Consider the following 19,026-nt stretch of genomic DNA (forward strand, 5'->3'; position numbering starts at 1 on the left):
GATAACATTCAATTCAAGTTTCGACAATAATTATAACTCTTTCGTATAAGCGTGTACCTCCAAACGTTGTCAACCTGTTGCCGTCTCTACTGCTCGGTGTGTAAAACCATTTACACACAGAATGGCTTGTCAAACAGAGCCACGTGAAATTCATCAACTAGTTATATATATATATAAAAGCATTTGAGACGACAGATAAACCAAGTATTAACACCACTGTAATTGATGCTTTGTTTGACAAGATGAAGGAAAAAGGAAACAGCACACTACTCTTTCGAAAGCTCTGACGAAGGCCGCGAGGCCGACAAGTACGCTTATTAAAGATCACTGATACGATCAAGAGCAGTGTGCCGTTTTCCTTTGTCCTTCATGTTGTTCAACTGTTCGCATGCAAATGCAAAATGATTGCTCAGATGTGCGAGTGCCTTTTTGAATTTTGAATTAATGCTTTGTTTGACCAAAAGCACCCTGCGTTCTTCTTCACTTGCTCAGAGATGTTCTTTTAACTGTGAAACCAAAGACCCACATGTTTGAGACATTACGCAACACCTTTTACTGGAGATTTGCTTGCGGTGCCCTTAATTCTAGAATCATGTATCTATTTTTTCCCCCCATCGGCCTTTTGATGCTAAATTGTGTGTTGTCTGACTGTCTGCCTATGTCTGAGGCTGAGTGTCCTCTTCATGGAAAAGACGGGCTCTTACAAACAGAGCAATCTTCCTCAGCTTTTCTGCCCCCTTATTTAACCCAGCGACTGACAATTACAGTTTGGATTATATTGGGAATGATTTGAACAGGGGATTTCAGTGTGCCTGAAAACTCTTATTTTGCGGTCCTGCTCTCTATGGATTTATCTCCATACTCTAGATCCTCTAAAGCTGTGCAGCAGAAACTGAGACAATTATATCCCTTTCTCTTAATTAAAGATGGCCGCCCACTGTTCAGCTATTCAGTTATTCTCTGCATCCATCTCCATCCACTCTCCCCGTGTCCAGATTGAGCCGTGTATGATGTCCGCTTACTGCAGTGGGTCCAGCTGTCAGGCCCAACATCTGTCTCCAATTGGTCTGTAGATGTCAAACAGGAGGGGGATTGGGATTTGTCCGAGCCAGGGGGGATTTGGGAGGCATGCAGTGGGCCGATCAGTCGGTCTAGTGCACAACTAGGGCCTTGTTCAAATGTAATGCACTATATAGGGAATAGGGTGCCATTAAAGTCTGCCTGGTGTAGTGGTTCCCCTGCAATAAAGAGAAAATTGAGTATAGATGGAGGCATAGTTCAGACATATGAACCCATTCTAAGGTGATCCTGGCATCCTAGTTAACACTACAGCTGGATTATAGGCCAACGTGATAGAATATCTTTCACGCCATGGGCTTGGTGTGACCGACTGGGTCCGAACCTGGGTCTCATGGGCAAAACAACACTGTGTTAGTCCGATGAGCTTCAAGCCTAGGCATTAATGACAGCTTCACGTCTCAGGCAAGGTTACTCATTAATGTGAGCGTGACTCACTGAATGACAGGGTAGGTGGAAAGGAGTGGAAGGACAGGTGATTAAAAAAGCAGACTTGTATGGATTTATATGTGATAATAAACTAGCATTTCCATCATGGCTGGCTGTAGTGGGAAAATTCCCCAGTTCATGTGAAAGCCCAGTCATTTTGTAACATACTATGAACTGTAAATCATCATCATAGGCGTCATAACACTCAATCAGGTACACGTGTGCCAACACGCTTATGGAAAGCACATTAAACGGTGTGGATTTGGATACACTCTACACACAGACCCAAGTGTTATCGAGAACAAATCCCAAGACTCCATATACAGAAGAGAATGTTGTTATTTTTTACCTCTGCTCTTTTTATCTGGCCGCTTCTGTAAAAGACTGCAGCTGTCATCTCGTAAGAGCCTTAGTTCCTGTCATAAAGTCCCACGGTGTTGATGGTGCAGTACTAAACATGCTTTGTCATAGCTTTGCCATAAAAACACCCACAGTACCTTGACACCCAAGTGTAAAATCCTACCACAGATTTAACTGCAATAAATTATACAATTGTTATCAACAAGATGCCATATAAAGGATCACTGAGTATTGCTGTGAATTTAAATTCAACCTATTTTGCATATCATGGCACTTTGGGTCCCGGGTCCAGACGAGCCAGATCTTCCACCCAGATTTGCAAATCACATACCACCATAGTCCCTGTGCCAAAGAACACCAAGGTAACCTGTCTAAATGACTACCGACCCATAGCCCTCACCTCTGTAGCCATGTAGGGCTTTGAAAAGCTGGTCATGGCTCACATCAACACCATTATCCCAGAAACACTAGACCCACTCTAATTTGCAAACTGCCCCAACAGATCCACAGATGATGCAATCTCTATTGCCCTCCACACTGCCCTTTCCCACCTGGACAAAAGGAACACCTACGTGAGAATGCTATTCATTGACTACAGCTCAGCGTTCAACACCATAATGCCCTCAAAGCTCATCTCTAAGCACCCTGGGACTAAACACCTTCCTCTGAAACTGGATCCTGGACTTCCTGACAGGCAGCCCTCAGGTGGTAAAGGTAGGTAACACATCTACCACACTGATCCTCAACACAGGGGCCCCTCAGGGGTGCGTGCTCAGTCTCCTCCGGTACTCCCTGTTCACCCATGACCAAGCACGACTCCAACACTATCATTAAGTTTGCCGTCGACACAACAGTGGTAGGCCTGATCACTGATAATGATGAGAGCCTACAGGGAGGAGATCAGAGACTTGGCAGTCTGGTGCCAGGACAACAACGTCTCCCTCAACGTGATCAAGACAAAGGAGATGATTGTGGACTACAGAAAAGGAGGACCGAGCACACCCCCCCCCCCCCCCCCCCCCCCATTCTCATCGGCGGGGCTGTAGTGGAGCAGGTTGAGAGCTTCAAGTTCCTTGGTGTCCACATCACCAACAAACAATCAATGTATTGGATGAAACATTGGATGAAACATTTGGCTGGTTATATAAAAGCATTTGAGACGACAGAAAAACAAAGATGCCATGTAAAGGATCACTGAGTATTGCTGTAAATTTAAATTCAACCTATTTTACATATCATACTTGTTCCTATGCAAAGTGTGCCAACTAGGAACTATATGTTAAAACAGTCACCACAAGGACCTAAAAAAAGGGGCTACACCTCAAAAGGCCCAACGTCAACACAGGCTGTGATTTTGGCCAGTTTACCGCAGTTCTAGTGAAACTCAGCATTACGTAATAAATACAGGGACTTAAAACAATAAATATCCCCCAGGAGAGCAGGGTTCAGCAATAGAAATACAATCTCACTGATGGTCCAGGTCAAGTCCCTTTTATACTGAGGGAGGAAATACATGCATGAGCATCACTGTTAGCTGTAAATCCTTGACACGCATTTATCTTCCATCTCAACCAGAAATCCAGCTGTATATCCTTTTCTTTTGATAGACAAAGGCCTAAAAAAGTTAATGTAGTTCTTATAGGACGTGTGCCACATAATATCATCTGTCGTCACTGTTGCCTGTACAACAATCCTAACATTCTCAAAAGTTTTCTTAAGGTGGGCATTTGATATCACTTTCACAAGGGTGCAATGAACAACATTGATTGTGAATTCCTTGTGTTGATTCTTTGTTGTTAGGTCAAGTTTATCACAAATCAGCAGTAGGAGGTGGCATTGATCAAGGTAGGCTACTGACATGTTTTTATCTGTCCTTTGATGTCCTGCAACTGGAGAGAGATTGGGTTGAGGTCAAGGTGTGAACTCTGCGTTTTTCCCCGCATGTTTCCGGTACTCGACGGACATATAGTCCATTTTAGGATATGTTTAGTTTAGTTAACTGACTAATAATTTCTAGGATTTTCCATAGGGTAAGCATATATTCTACAGAAGTTTTTGGAATGAAATGAAACGGGGGTGTGTCTTTTCGAAGAAACTGTAAAGAAACACGCCTCCGTGTAATTTACTGCCAAAGAAACTGCGTCTTACGACAACGACCGACCGATACTATTCTGATAACACGTTTTAGCTCTGTGGTTATGTCTTATAATTTAGGTTAAATGTAGATTGCTGTTTTTTTATTTTTTTTATTAAATCTAAGAATAAGTCTCTCATTGTTATTTCGGTTTCTTAAATTTCGGGGATTTGTATTTGAAACGGCATGATGTTGGCTTTTTGTGGTTCATTGATATTCCTAATGGTTTTGGTCACGGCGGTTTCCACACTGGGTAAGTTGGTTAACCTGAATGAAAACTTTGAAACCTACATTGCTTTGATTGAAGAACAATGTGGGTTATTATTATTCTGATTACAAATGGGAAGGGATGATTTGCGGTAATAATACTGTAATAATAATTTTGTCTGTAGGTTCTCTTTTTAAATCATGGTGTTTTGCCCACTTGTAGTAATTCGGCACACTATGTACTAAATCAGCTCACATCATCTTTTGTAAGTATCCTAACCGCCTAACGTCCCCACATAATGTTATAAAAATACAAATGGGCAGTAATTCGGAGTTTGAACCTGCTCTTAGAATAAACAGACAACTCCTCATTATGTCTCACCTGCTCCTCAATTCTAACTATAAACCACAGGTTGTCAAATTAGTCTTGTATTTCATTCTAACATACATTAGGTAGGCAACTATTTGCGTAGGACATAGCTGCTAGGCATAAATAAATGTACTTTGGTCTTACATTAGCTTACCTAAACTACAGTATAATAAAATGTTAAGATCAGATTCCGTGGTACCAAAGGTGGTTTAACACGGGTGTGTTAAATCCCGGGACTGGTTATCTCCTTGAGTGCTTGCTTAGACTGCAGACCTTTCTGTTCTTTTCAAGTAGGCTCATAAAACAAACATCAGTGCTTTACTATGAAAAGCATGAGCAGGGCAATGCTTAGGTGCTTTATGCAGTTCATTGTGGGCAAGGCAGTGTTGCAAAATGGGTTTAATAGTTTATGGGAAGGACTTTTGAAGCAATGCAGACGGGCAACAATGTAGCCCAACTCACCTGGACAAAGTAACACTCTTATTTGCTTCCTCATTGCTGCCAATATTTACCGGCCATTTTCAAGAAGGGAAAAAGCAGTGTCTAATACATAAGTCAATGGAGATCTCTGGTTGAGATGAGAGTTGTGACGTGTCGTTTGGATGATCATATAGTTGTCTAACAGGAATTGCCCGGGGTGCTGACATGAGGAAGTTAGTGTTGCTCAATAACACTTTGATTAACAAATGATTTCATTTGATTTGTGTACAGAGGGGTGGTTGTTTAGCAACAAAACCGACGCTTGCACAACGACGGGGCAAAACAGGGTTGGCTTAGATTGTTGACAAACTATATACATCCTTCATATGTTTATTGAAAAAAAAAAAAAATCATCAAAGCACGGCCCCGGGGCGCGCTTCATTTTCGTGATGCGATTGATTGGGGCAGAAATCCGTGTGTTGTTGTGATTCTGGATAGCCAGATAGTTAGCAACAATTACAAGCTAAAATATATATTTTTTTTACAAGAAGCTGCCATGTGGGGGGGAATCGTAGGTGGCTCGTTTCAGCTAGTTTGATCTGGTTATTGATACCATCCCTTAGAAAAAATATTGCAGTTCTGAAACTGCAGGAAAAGTTCAGCAACTGCAGTTAACTGTGGTATTTTGGACCCAGTAATTGCAGAATAATTGCACTGTATCTGCAGATACACTGAGAAATTATTGCAGTAAATAAAACTTGGAAGTAGTATTTGCAGAATACTGCATTTATACTGCAATTATAAACAGGGTGGTTCGAGCCCTGAATGCTGATTGGCTGACAGCCATGTTATATCAGACCGCATACCACAGATATTACAAAACATTTTCACTGCCCTAATTATATTGGTAACCAGTTTATAATAGCAATAAGGCACCTCGGGGGATTGTGATTTATGGCCAATATACCACGGCTAAGGACTGTGTCCAGGAACTCCATTGTGCATAAAGAACAGCCCTTAGCCGTGGTATATTGGCCATATGCCACATCTCCAAGCCTTTACTGCTTTATTATACCACAGTGCACTCTGACTGCAATCTTTTTTCATAAGGGATGTTTTAACCGATGTCATGCCTATGCTAAAATTAGCTAGCTTAACAACTGTAATGATGTATTTGAGAGAAGCGCTCATTGTATTTATATTTTCAGTAAGAAAAATAACGATTTGTTCTGGAGTCTAAATGACACCAACGGAGGATCACCTTATTTAGCTCATTCGTGGGGGTGGTCACAGAGGAAACTGGTTGCATCATCAAGCAGATACTGCATACATTCAATCTTCAAAGTTTAGATCACATATTGTTTTGAAATTACACCTATGATTGAATACATCCCTTTACAAAGACAGGTGGAACTGTTTAGCCTTTGTGCCAACGCTGTTGCCATGAACAACCAGTCTAGTCAATGTACTCTGGTGAAGGTTTCCTTGGTACGAACCCTCATGAGCAAAAAAATGTCAAGATGTAAGAACCGAGACTACCTGCATGACAGGTTCTTCACCTTGCCCCCATAAGCCTACTAACTAAATGGAATGTCTTGTTTTCCTGGACAGTTCCGCCTCCAGAAAATGTGACAGTGAGCTGTAACAACTTACAGACAACTGTTGATTGGAACCACAGTGAACTGCTTCGTCGACCTCTCTTCAAATTGAAAATAACTGGTGATCGCAGGTGAGCTTTGCTGGTATTCTAATGAGTAGTAGCTACTACAGGCTACTCCTGACTCGGTTTTGGATGACCCTTCATAATGGCTTACATATGACATATACACCATGGTAGGAGGAACTATAGGAAGGTAGGTGGTTTGTAATGGCTTGGAATGGCACCAAACACACATAAACATGTTTGACTCCATTCTAGCCATTACGATGAGCCCGTCCTCCTATAGCTCCTCCCAATAACCTCCTCTGATATACACTATGAAAGAACAATGAGGGACAGTATCCCGGTGTTACGAATCCCTTTGGCTCTACAGTGTAGGGGGGGGGGGGGGGGGGGGGGGATGGCAACAAGATCCATAACATAACTCATGCAAATAACAGTGAAAAAGTAACAGTGAGACCAAATAACCACAGACAACTTAAATCTACCGTCAAACACTCATGGTTTATTTGGTAAACACACGGTAAAGGGGGGGCAGGAAAAGAGGCTGAGCTGGACCCAAGGAAAGAAATAAGTATCCAAAAACACCCCTAAGCTAGACTACCTGCTTTAAGAACAGCTAGCTAACTAACCAAAAATACAGTGGGTGGTCCGCCCAGTTCTACCTAGTGCTCTTAGACAAAGTGTTTCTATGGGTAGTGTATGCCCATGGGCGACTTGTCTTGGTACCCCCTTTTCCCACCATCAAACAAACAGTCAAACACCATAACAAAAACAATACTCACAGGGTAACAGACAAAGTGACATGTAGTTGCTAAACCAAACAAGCGCTCTACAGAGAGATGGCATGACAGAGAGATTGAGCTCCAGAGAAAACAACTGACAGGGTTTTTAAACCAAGGGAAAGGGAATGTGATAGGGTAAGGGAAAAGGAGCAGGTGTCTTCTAATTGATGACTGATTGTTAACTGATGATTGTCACCTGTGAGGGGAGAAGGAGAGAAAAGAAATACATACAGGATACACACAGGATACCTGTATCCAGAACACCCGGACACAGATTAAACCTAGTCATGAACTAAGAAGCATGTTACAATGGAGATTCAAATAGATTTTTAGTCCAGGACTAGGCTTAGTCTGTGTCTGGGAAACCGGCCCTGAATGTTTATTCATGTTTGTAATATCATGCTTTAATTGTTGATGAAATATGAGTTTGTCTAACTATACTGAACAAATATAAATCCAACATGTAAAGTGTTGGTCCCATGTTTCATGAGCTGACATAAAATATCCCAGAAATGTTCCATACGCACTAAAGAAGGCTTATTTCTCTAAAATGTTGTGCACAAATTTGTTAACGTCACAGTTAGTGAGCATATCTCCTTTGCCAAGATAATTCATCCATCTGACAGGTGTGGCATATCAAGAAGGTGATTAAACAGGATGATCATTACACAGGTGTGCTGGGGACAATAAAAGGCCACTCTAGAATGTGCACTTTTGTCACACAACACAATGCCAGATGTCTCAAGTTCTGAAGGAGCGTGCAATAAGGTTGCTGACTGCAGGAATGTCCAACAGAGCTGTTGCCAGGGAATTGAATGTTAATGTTCACTACCATAAGCCGCCTCCAAAATAATTTTAGAGAATTTGGCAGTACTTCCAACCGGCCCCACAACCGCAGACCAGTCTTCACCTGCGGGATCGTCTGAGACCAGCCACCTGGACAGCTGATGAAACAGTGGGTTTGCACAGCTGAATAATTTCTGCACAAATTGTCAGAAAACGTCTCAAGGAAGATCATCTGCATGCTCGTCGTCCTCACCAGGGTCTTGACCTGACTGCAGTTCGGCGTCGTAACTGACTTCAGTGGGCAAATGCTCCCAGTCGATGGCCATTGGCACACCAGAGAAGTGTGCTCTTCACGGATGAATCCCGGTTTCAACTGTACTAGGCAGATGGCAGACAGTATGTATTGCGTCGAGTGGGCAAGCAGTTTTCTGATGTCAACGTTGTGAACAGAGTGCCCAATAGTGACGGTGGGGTTAGGGTATGGGCAGTCATAAGCTACAGACAACAAACACAATTGCATTTTATCGATAGATACTGTTACAAGATCCTGAGGCCCATTGTTGTGCCATTGATCCCCCACCATCACCTCATGTTTCAGCATGATAATTCAAAGGCCCCATGTCACAAGGATCTGTACACAATTCCTGGAAGCTGAAAATGTCTGCAAACTCACCAGACATGTCACCCATAGAGCATTTTTTTTGGGTGTTCTGTATCAGCGTGTATGACAGCATGTTCCAGTTCCTGCCAGCAACTTTACACAGCCATTGAAGCGGAGTGGGACAACATTCCACAGGCCACAATCAACAGCCTGATCAACTCTATACAAAGGAGATGTGCCAAACTGCATGAGACAAATGGTGGTCACACCAGATACTGACTGGTTGTCTGATCCATGCCCCTACTTTTTTTTAAAGTATCTGAGACCATATCTGTATTCCCATTCATGTGAAATCTATAGATTAGGGCCTAAAGAATGTATTATATGAACTGTAACTCAGTAAATTCCAGTGATTTCCTTATATGAACTGTAACACAATAAAATCTTTGAAATTGTTGCATGTTGCGTTTATGTTTTTGTTCAGTGTATATAATTTGATTGAAAAGAATAGCATGCGTATGTTATGGGCATCAGATACCTCCTAACAGATCTATCTGCTTATTCAACTATTATACATGATCTATTAACAGTTTCTAACTCTGTTTGTTGGTTGAGTGCCGTCTTTCTGTTAAATGTATCTAATGCTCACTGTTTTTTTGTAATAGTTCGTGGGAGAATTCCACTAAACAGCATCATTATGACCTCTCCCCCTTGATGTGGAATGTTTTTTTGTAATAGTTCGTGGGAGAATTCTACTAAACAGCATCATTATGACCTCTCCCCCTTGATGTGGAATGTTTTTTTGTAATAGTTCGTGGGAGAATTCTACTAAACAGCATCATTATGACCTCTCCCCCTTGATGTGGAATGTTTTTTTTTAATAGTTCGTGGGAGAATTCCACTAAACAGCATCATTATGACCTCTCCCCCTTGATGTGGAATGCTAAAGAACTGGATCGCTACTTTGTGAATATAACGGCCATTGATGAAATGGAGGAATCAGCATCTCAGAAGTCCTCGATATTCACATTTAATAGATACCTTACAGCTGACATCCACTGTAAGTACAATGTTTTCAAAAGTGGGTTTTCAAAGTGGGCATTGAAAGCATATCAATATTTTTCCTCATTGTATAGAAACAGGATTTCGTTGTGTGACGTAAAAATGACATCCATCCAAGCGACAGAGAGGTACAGTACCAGTCAAAAGCTTGGACACACATACTCCTTCAAGAGTGTGCAAAGCTGTCATCAAGGCAAAGGGTGGCTACTTTGAAGAATCTCATATAAAAATATTTTGTTTTGTTGAACACTTTTTTGGTTACTACATGATTCCATATATGTTATTTCATAGTTCTGATATCTTCACTATTATTCTACAATGTAGAAACTAGTAATAAATAAATAAAAACCCTTTAATGAGTAGGTGTGTCTAAACTTTTGACTGGTACTGTACATATGACAATTTTTCTATTTTATTTTACTAGGCAAGTCAGTTAAGAACAAATTCTTATTTTCAATGACAGCCTAGGAACAGTGGGTTAACTGCCTGTTCAGGGGCAGAACGACAGATTTGTACCTTGTCAGCTCAGGGATTTAAACTTGCAACCTTTCGGTTACTAGTCCAACTCTCTAACCACTAGGCTACCCTGCCACCCCATTGAGGTAGTCCTCTTCCGGGTCAGTCTATTGAGGTAGTCCTCCTCCGGGTCAGTATATTGAGGGAGTCCTCCTCCAGGTCAGTATATTGAGGTAGTCCTCGTCCGGGTCAGTATATTGAGGTAGTCCTCCTCCAGGTCAGTATATTGAGGTAGTCCTCCTCCAGGTCAGTATATTGAGGTAGTCCTCCTCCAGGTCAGTATATTGAGGGAGTCCTCCTCCAGGTCAGTATATTGAGGTAGTCCTCCTCCAGGTCAGTATATTGAGGTAGTCCTCGTCCAGGTCAGTGTATTGAGGTAGTCCTCCTCCGGGTCAGTATATTGAGGTAGTCCTCCTCCAGGTCAGTATATTGAGGTAGTCCTCCTCCAGGTCAGTATATTGAGGGAGTCCTCCTCCAGGTCAGTATATTGAGGTAGTCCTCCTCCAGGTCAGTATATTGAGGTAGTCCTCGTCCAGGTCAGTGTATTGAGGTAGTCCTCCTCCGGGTCAGTATATTGAGGTAGTCCTCCTCCAGGTCAGTGTATTGAGGTAGTCCTCCTCCGGGTCAGTATATTGAGGTAGTCCTCCTCCGGGTCAGTATATTGAGGTAGTCCTCCTCCAGGTCAGTATATTGAGGGAGTCCTCCTCCAGGTCAGTATATTGAGGTAGTCCTCCTCCAGGTCAGTATATTGAGGTAGTCCTCGTCCAGGTCAGTGTATTGAGGTAGTCCTCCTCCAGGTCAGTATATTGAGGTAGTCCTCGTCCAGGTCAGTGTATTGAGGTAGTCCTCCTCTGGGTCAGTATATTGAGGTAGTCCTCCTCCAGGTCAGTATATTGAGGTAGTCATCCTCCAGGTCAGTATATTGAGGGAGTCCTCCAGGTCTCCAGGTCAGTATATTGAGGTACTCCTCCTCCAGGTCAGTATGTTGAGGTAGTCCTCCTCCAGGTCAGTATATTGAGGGAGTCCTCCTCCAGGTCAGTATATTGAGGGAGTCCTCCTCCAGGTCAGTATATTGAGGTAGTCCTCCTCCAGGTCAGTATATTGAGGTAGTCCTCGTCCAGGTCAGTGTATTGAGGTAGTCCTCCTCTGGGTCAGTATATTGAGGTAGTCCTCCTCCAGGTCAGTGTATTGAGGTAGTCCTCCTCCGGGTCAGTATATTGAGGTAGTCCTCCTCCGGGTCAGTATATTGAGGTAGTCCTCCTCCAGGTCAGTATATTGAGGTAGTCCTCCTCCAGGTCAGTATATTGAGGGAGTCCTCCTCCAGGTCAGTATATTGAGGTAGTCCTCCTTCAGGTCAGAATATTGAGGTAGTCCTCCTCCAGGTCAGTATATTGAGGTAGTCATCCTCCAGGTCAGTATATTGAGGGAGTCCTCCAGGTCTCCAGGTCAGTATATTGAGGTACTCCTCCTCCAGGTCAGTATGTTGAGGTAGTCCTCCTCCAGGTCAGTATATTGAGGGAGTCCTCCTCCAGGTCAGTATATTGAGGGAGTCCTCCTCCAGGTCAGTATATTGAGGGAGTCCTCCTCCAGGTCAGTATATTGAGGTAGTCATCCTCCAGGTCTGAATAGTGAGGTAGTCCTCCTCCGGGTCAGTATATTGAGGGAGTCCTCCTCCAGGTCAGTATATTGAGGTAGTCCTCCTCCAGGTCAGTATATTGAGGTAGTCCTCGTCCAGGTCAGTGTATTGAGGTAGTCCTCCTCCGTGTCAGTATATTGAGGTAGTCCTCCTCCAGGTCAGTGTATTGAGGTAGTCCTCCTCCGGGTCAGTATATTGAGGTAGTCCTCCTCCGGGTCAGTATATTGAGGTAGTCCTCCTCCAGGTCAGTATATTGAGGGAGTCCTCCTCCAGGTCAGTATATTGAGGTAGTCCTCCTCCAGGTCAGTATATTGAGGTAGTCCTCGTCCAGGTCAGTGTATTGAGGTAGTCCTCCTCCGGGTCAGTATATTGAGGTAGTCCTCCTCCAGGTCAGTGTATTGAGGTAGTCCTCCTCCGGGTCAGTATATTGAGGTAGTCCTCCTCCAGGTCAGTGTATTGAGGTAGTCCTCCTCCGGGTCAGTATATTGAGGTAGTCCTCGTCCAGGTCAGTATATTGAGGTAGTCCTCCTCCAGGTCAGTATATTGAGGGAGTCCTCCAGGTCTCCAGGTCAGTATATTGAGGTACTCCTCCTCCAGGTCAGTATGTTGAGGTAGTCCTCCTCCAGGTCAGTATATTGAGGGAGTCCTCCTCCAGGTCAGTATATTGAGGGAGTCCTCCTCCAGGTCAGTATATTGAGGTAGTCCTCCTCCAGGTCAGTATATTGAGGTAGTCCTCGTCCAGGTCAGTGTATTGAGGTAGTCCTCCTCTGGGTCAGTATATTGAGGTAGTCCTCCTCCAGGTCAGTGTATTGAGGTAGTCCTCCTCCGGGTCAGTATATTGAGGTAGTCCTCCTCCGGGTCAGTATATTGAGGTAGTCCTCCTCCAGGTCAGTATATTGAGGTAGTCCTCCTCCAGGTCAGTATATTGAGGGAGTCCTCCTCCAGGTCAGTATATTGAGGTAGTCCTCCTTCAGGTCAGAATATTGAGGTAGTCCTCCTCCAGGTCAGTATATTGAGGTAGTCATCCTCCAGGTCAGTATATTGAGGGAGTCCTCCAGGTCTCCAGGTCAGTATATTGAGGTACTCCTCCTCCAGGTCAGTATGTTGAGGTAGTCCTCCTCCAGGTCAGTATATTGAGGGAGTCCTCCTCCAGGTCAGTATATTGAGGGAGTCCTCCTCCAGGTCAGTATATTGAGGGAGTCCTCCTCCAGGTCAGTATATTGAGGTAGTCATCCTCCAGGTCTGAATAGTGAGGTAGTCCTCCTCCGGGTCAGTATATTGAGGTAGTCCTCCTCCAGGTCAGTATATTGAGGGAGTCCTCCTCCAGGTCAGTATATTGAGGTAGTCCTCCTCCAGGTCAGTATATTGAGGTAGTCCTCGTCCAGGTCAGTGTATTGAGGTAGTCCTCCTCCAGGTCAGTATATTGAGGTAGTCCTCGTCCAGGTCAGTGTATTGAGGTAGTCCTCCTCTGGGTCAGTATATTGAGGTAGTCCTCCTCCAGGTCAGTGTATTGAGGTAGTCCTCCTCCGGGTCAGTATATTGAGGTAGTCCTCCTCCGGGTCAGTATATTGAGGTAGTCCTCCTCCAGGTCAGTATATTGAGGTAGTCCTCCTCCAGGTCAGTATATTGAGGGAGTCCTCCTCCAGGTGAGTATATTGAGGTAGTCCTCCTTCAGGTCAGAATATTGAGGTAGTCCTCCTCCAGGTCAGTATATTGAGGTAGTCATCCTCCAGGTCAGTATATTGAGGGAGTCCTCCAGGTCTCCAGGTCAGTATATTGAGGTACTCCTCCTCCAGGTCAGTATGTTGAGGTAGTCCTCCTCCAGGTCAGTATATTGAGGGAGTCCTCCTCCAGGTCAGTATATTGAGGGAGTCCTCCTCCAGATCAGTATATTGAGGTAGTCCTCCTCCAGGTCAGTATATTGAGGTAGTCCTCGTCCAGGTCAGTGTATTGAGGTAGTCCTCCTCTGGGTCAGTATATTGAGGTAGTCCTCCTCCAGGTCAGTGTATTGAGGTAGTCCTCCTCCGGGTCAGTATATTGAGGTAGTCCTCCTCCGGGTCAGTATATTGAGGTAGTCCTCCTCCAGGTCAGTATATTGAGGTAGTCCTCCTCCAGGTCAGTATATTGAGGGAGTCCTCCTCCAGGTCAGTATATTGAGGTAGTCCTCCTTCAGGTCAGAATATTGAGGTAGTCCTCCTCCAGGTCAGTATATTGAGGTAGTCATCCTCCAGGTCAGTATATTGAGGGAGTCCTCCAGGTCTCCAGGTCAGTATATTGAGGTACTCCTCCTCCAGGTCAGTATGTTGAGGTAGTCCTCCTCCAGGTCAGTATATTGAGGGAGTCCTCCTCCAGGTCAGTATATTGAGGGAGTCCTCCTCCAGGTCAGTATATTGAGGGAGTCCTCCTCCAGGTCAGTATATTGAGGTAGTCATCCTCCAGGTCTGAATAGTGAGGTAGTCCTCCTCCGGGTCAGTATATTGAGGGAGTCCTCCTCCAGGTCAGTATATTGAGGTAGTCATCCTCCAGGTCTGAATAGTGAGGTAGTCCTCCTCCGGGTCAGTATATTGAGGTAGTCCTCCTCCAGGTCAGTATATTGAGGTAGTCCTCCTCCAGGTCAGTATATTGAGGGAGTCCTCCTCCAGGTCAGTATATTGAGGTAGTCCTCCTCAAGGTCAGTATGTTGAGGTAGTCCTCCTCCAGGTCAGTATATTGAGGGAGTCCTCCTCCAGGTCAGTATATTGAGGTAGTCCTCCTCCAGGTCAGTATATTGAGGTAGTCCTCGTCCAGGTCAGTGTATTGAGGTAGTCCTCCTCCAGGTCAGTATATTGAGGTAGTCCTCGTCCAGGTCAGTGTATTGAGGTAGTCCTCCTCTGGGTCAGTATATTGAGGTAGTCCTCCTCCAGGTCAGTGTATTGAGGTAGTCCTCCTCCGGGTCAGTATATTGAGGTAGTCCTCCTCCGGGTCAGTATATTGAGGTAGTCCTCCTCCAGGTCAGTATATTGAGGTAGTCCTCCTCCAGGTCAGTATATTGAGGGAGTCCTCCTCCAGGTGAGTATATTGAGGTAGTCCTCCTTCAGGTCAGAATATTGAGGTAGTCCTCCTCCAGGTCAGTATATTGAGGTAGTCATCCTCCAGGTCAGTATATTGAGGGAGTCCTCCAGGTCTCCAGGTCAGTATATTGAGGTACTCCTCCTCCAGGTCAGTATGTTGAGGTAGTCCTCCTCCAGGTCAGTATATTGAGGGAGTCCTCCTCCAGGTCAGTATATTGAGGGAGTCCTCCTCCAGATCAGTATATTGAGGTAGTCCTCCTCCAGGTCAGTATATTGAGGTAGTCCTCGTCCAGGTCAGTGTATTGAGGTAGTCCTCCTCTGGGTCAGTATATTGAGGTAGTCCTCCTCCAGGTCAGTGTATTGAGGTAGTCCTCCTCCGGGTCAGTATATTGAGGTAGTCCTCCTCCGGGTCAGTATATTGAGGTAGTCCTCCTCCAGGTCAGTATATTGAGGTAGTCCTCCTCCAGGTCAGTATATTGAGGGAGTCCTCCTCCAGGTCAGTATATTGAGGTAGTCCTCCTTCAGGTCAGAATATTGAGGTAGTCCTCCTCCAGGTCAGTATATTGAGGTAGTCATCCTCCAGGTCAGTATATTGAGGGAGTCCTCCAGGTCTCCAGGTCAGTATATTGAGGTACTCCTCCTCCAGGTCAGTATGTTGAGGTAGTCCTCCTCCAGGTCAGTATATTGAGGGAGTCCTCCTCCAGGTCAGTATATTGAGGGAGTCCTCCTCCAGGTCAGTATATTGAGGGAGTCCTCCTCCAGGTCAGTATATTGAGGTAGTCATCCTCCAGGTCTGAATAGTGAGGTAGTCCTCCTCCGGGTCAGTATATTGAGGGAGTCCTCCTCCAGGTCAGTATATTGAGGTAGTCATCCTCCAGGTCTGAATAGTGAGGTAGTCCTCCTCCGGGTCAGTATATTGAGGTAGTCCTCCTCCAGGTCAGTATATTGAGGTAGTCCTCCTCCAGGTCAGTATATTGAGGGAGTCCTCCAGGTCTCCAGGTCAGTATATTTAGGTACTCCTCCTCCAGGTCAGTATGTTTAGGTAGTCCTCCTCCAGGTCAGTATATTGAGGGAGTCCTCCTCCAGGTCAGTATATTGAGGGAGTCCTCCTCCAGGTCAGTATATTGAGGTAGTCCTCCTCCAGGTCAGTATATTGAGGTAGTCATCCTCCAGGTCTGAATAGTGAGGTAGTCCTCCTCCAGGTCAGTATATTGAGGTAGTCCTCCTCAAGGTCAGTATGTTGAGGTAGTCCTCCTCCAGGTCAGTATATTGAGGGAGTCCTCCTCCAGGTCAGTATATTCATTACTGCAGGCTTTTGCTCTAACTCTACCCTAATACCCTTTTCATTTTATCTCAGGCAAGTTGGATTTCCCTGCTGTAAAAGTGTCAATGAAGGATATGAAGGTCACAGTGAGCTTCGACAACCCCTACCACCTGTACACAGAACTGAAAGAGTCTCGCATGGGTGACGATGACAAACGCTTCCTATCCCAAGTAACCTATGAAAATGTAAGTATGATGAAAATTGCCCTTAATTGGTTAGAATCTACAGTGTACATGCAGAGGGTACACACGGGTTATATCCATTGAATTACTTTGCTCAGTGCATTAGTAACGATGACCCAACGTTGACATCTATGGATACTTAACGATGATGTTGACATTTAGATTTTTTTTACTAATTGCATATTCTTTCTTCTGTCTGCAGACTAATCACACGTTTGAGTGCCAGATAGAAGACAAAGTCTGCCGTCATGACTTCACAGTCCTGGGGAACAAGGAGAAGTACTGTGTTAGTCTGGAGGGGAATTCAATGGGCCACCGAGTTATGTTCAACAGAAAAGGGCCCATCTGTGTCAATGAAGACAGTACGTACACTACCTTTGTTGACATGACACTTTATTTGTTATGTCTGGTCCAAGTATTTAACTCTGACATTTTTGTTTGTATGAATTATTGCAGTTTTGATGGAATTATTATAGTCAAAAGGAATAGCGGCCATGGACAGTTAACTTACACTGACATAGTATGCTAGTTAAGCGATTCCGTGACTGATATGTTTGTCTGTCTGCAGAAACAGTTTCACTGGAATCCTTTTTGCCATTGATCATCATTGGCATTGTGGCCTTTGTAGTCTTTGTGACAATAAGGCTCTGCAAGAGAAGCATGCGGAAAAGAAACTTGTCCAATTTCCCAAAGACTTTGGTAAGCGCATAATGTGTATGGTGGGTAATGTATGTATTATGTAGAACGGAGTAAAATGTTGTGTATTTTATGTATAAAGCAGTACTACTTTCTCCTCTGGGACAAGTTCATCCTATCCGATGCTTTTGCTTGTTGCTAGAACAGTATATGACATCGGTTTGTTTTCTGGTCCCAAACCGTAACCATGCACCCTCTGAGCTGACTAATCTCAATTTGGCTTTGTATTATTCTTTCACAGGCTTCAATCTTATCAAACTCACACGACAAGAATATAATGGACCTGCAATTTGAGATCATAGCGCACATCAGTGGCATAGAACCAGTTACCACCACATCCCAGAGCCTGTTGGAAACTTCAGAAGAGGAGCAGGAACCGGTTGAGAGTCCGACCAATAGCGTTGGATTTTCGGCTAACCCCTTTAGTTCTGGGCAGGTGGGAGAGGGCTTATCGGACAGCAGGAGCCAATTACGGACTGAGCTTCAGGTGACACAGCCACACTCTGTGCTGCTGTGTGGAGATGACTCCGAGGAATCAGAGGACATGGATTCCACAGCTTCTGGCTATGACAGACAACACATTCCTCTACAAGAGGTGGAGGTGGAGATGAGTGCAGGAGATGTAGTGGTGGGCTATGGCCCCACCTGAGCACCTCTGAACTCAGGCCTCTGTAAAAAAAAAAAACCTTTCACTGGATGGATTAAGAACAATGACATTTGACTTCACAGAACTGGTTTACCTAGGTACACGATACACTGTCATGCCTGACTGATGTTCAATCGTGTCCTCATTGGTGCAGCTCTTCATTCAAAGACTCAATCATGGACACACTTACTGAGGTGTGGCTGCTTTGCGTGATGTATTGTCTCTACCTTCTTGCCCTTTGTGCTGTTGTTTGTGTAATAATGTTTTGCGGCTACCATGTTGTCATGTGTTGCTGCCATGCTATGTTGTCGTCTTAGGTCTCTCTTCATGTAGTGTTGCGGTGTCTCTCTTGTCATGAGTTCTGTCCTATATTTTTATTTTATTTTGTATTTTTAATCCCAGCCCCCTTCCCTGCAGGAGGCCTTTTGATAGGTCGTCAATATAAATAAGAATTTGTTCTTAACTGACTTGCCTAGTTAAAGGTAAAAAAAAATAAGTAGAGAAATGTTTATGAATTTTTGTACATTTTATTTAAAACTTTTTTTTAACAAGGCAGAACAGTCAGTGACAAAGTGCTCAAAGCCTCCAAGATGGCAGGCAGTTATACACCTGTACCACTCTTTCCACCTGAGCCATTTAAGGATAACAATAGGGATCTCTGACAACACTGGCCAACCTGTCATACTGGATTTACGACCAGCTTTATTTACGTCAACCACTCTTCCATGAAAATATGACCTTGTGGATCAACGGCACTAAAGATGTAGCACTGTAGGATAAAATACACCAAATACTATGTATCCAAGCTAACCGACTAGGCTGTGAGATGCAAGGCAAATATCACCCACGACATTGGCCATCCACTGAAGTTGCATCAATTTCTTTCAATGTTTACCAAAGCTTCAGGCCAACTGCCATTAACCTGGTTAGATAATGATTGCCACTCTGTATAATGTTATTTTCTGTGGTATTTCTGTTTTTAATGGTCCCTGGGAGATTTCTGTAAGTCTATCGCCAGTTTAAATCTGTGTGCTGAACTAATCTTCAGTAAACTTTACTCAGGTTGTAAAACATATTTTGGGTGG

At 44.2% G+C, this 19,026-nt stretch overlaps 1 protein-coding gene across 1 annotated transcript; it reads left to right on the forward strand.

Moving 5' to 3' along the window:
• The first annotated feature begins 3,743 nt into the window (after window positions 1-3,743).
• LOC139424579 (interferon gamma receptor 1-like) lies at window positions 3,744-18,961 on the forward strand. Its single transcript, XM_071176556.1, has 7 exons — window positions 3,744-4,253; window positions 6,609-6,726; window positions 9,714-9,889; window positions 16,451-16,602; window positions 16,802-16,961; window positions 17,168-17,298; window positions 17,537-18,961. The coding sequence occupies exons 1-7, from the start codon at window positions 4,187-4,189 to the stop codon at window positions 17,942-17,944; spliced, it is 1,212 nt and encodes a 403-aa protein (XP_071032657.1). The 5' UTR covers window positions 3,744-4,186; the 3' UTR covers window positions 17,945-18,961.
• The last annotated feature ends 65 nt before the right edge of the window (window positions 18,962-19,026 follow it).

This window comes from Oncorhynchus clarkii, chromosome 13 (assembly GCF_045791955.1).
Source record: "Oncorhynchus clarkii lewisi isolate Uvic-CL-2024 chromosome 13, UVic_Ocla_1.0, whole genome shotgun sequence".
Classification (NCBI taxonomy): Eukaryota; Metazoa; Chordata; class Actinopteri; order Salmoniformes; family Salmonidae; genus Oncorhynchus; species Oncorhynchus clarkii.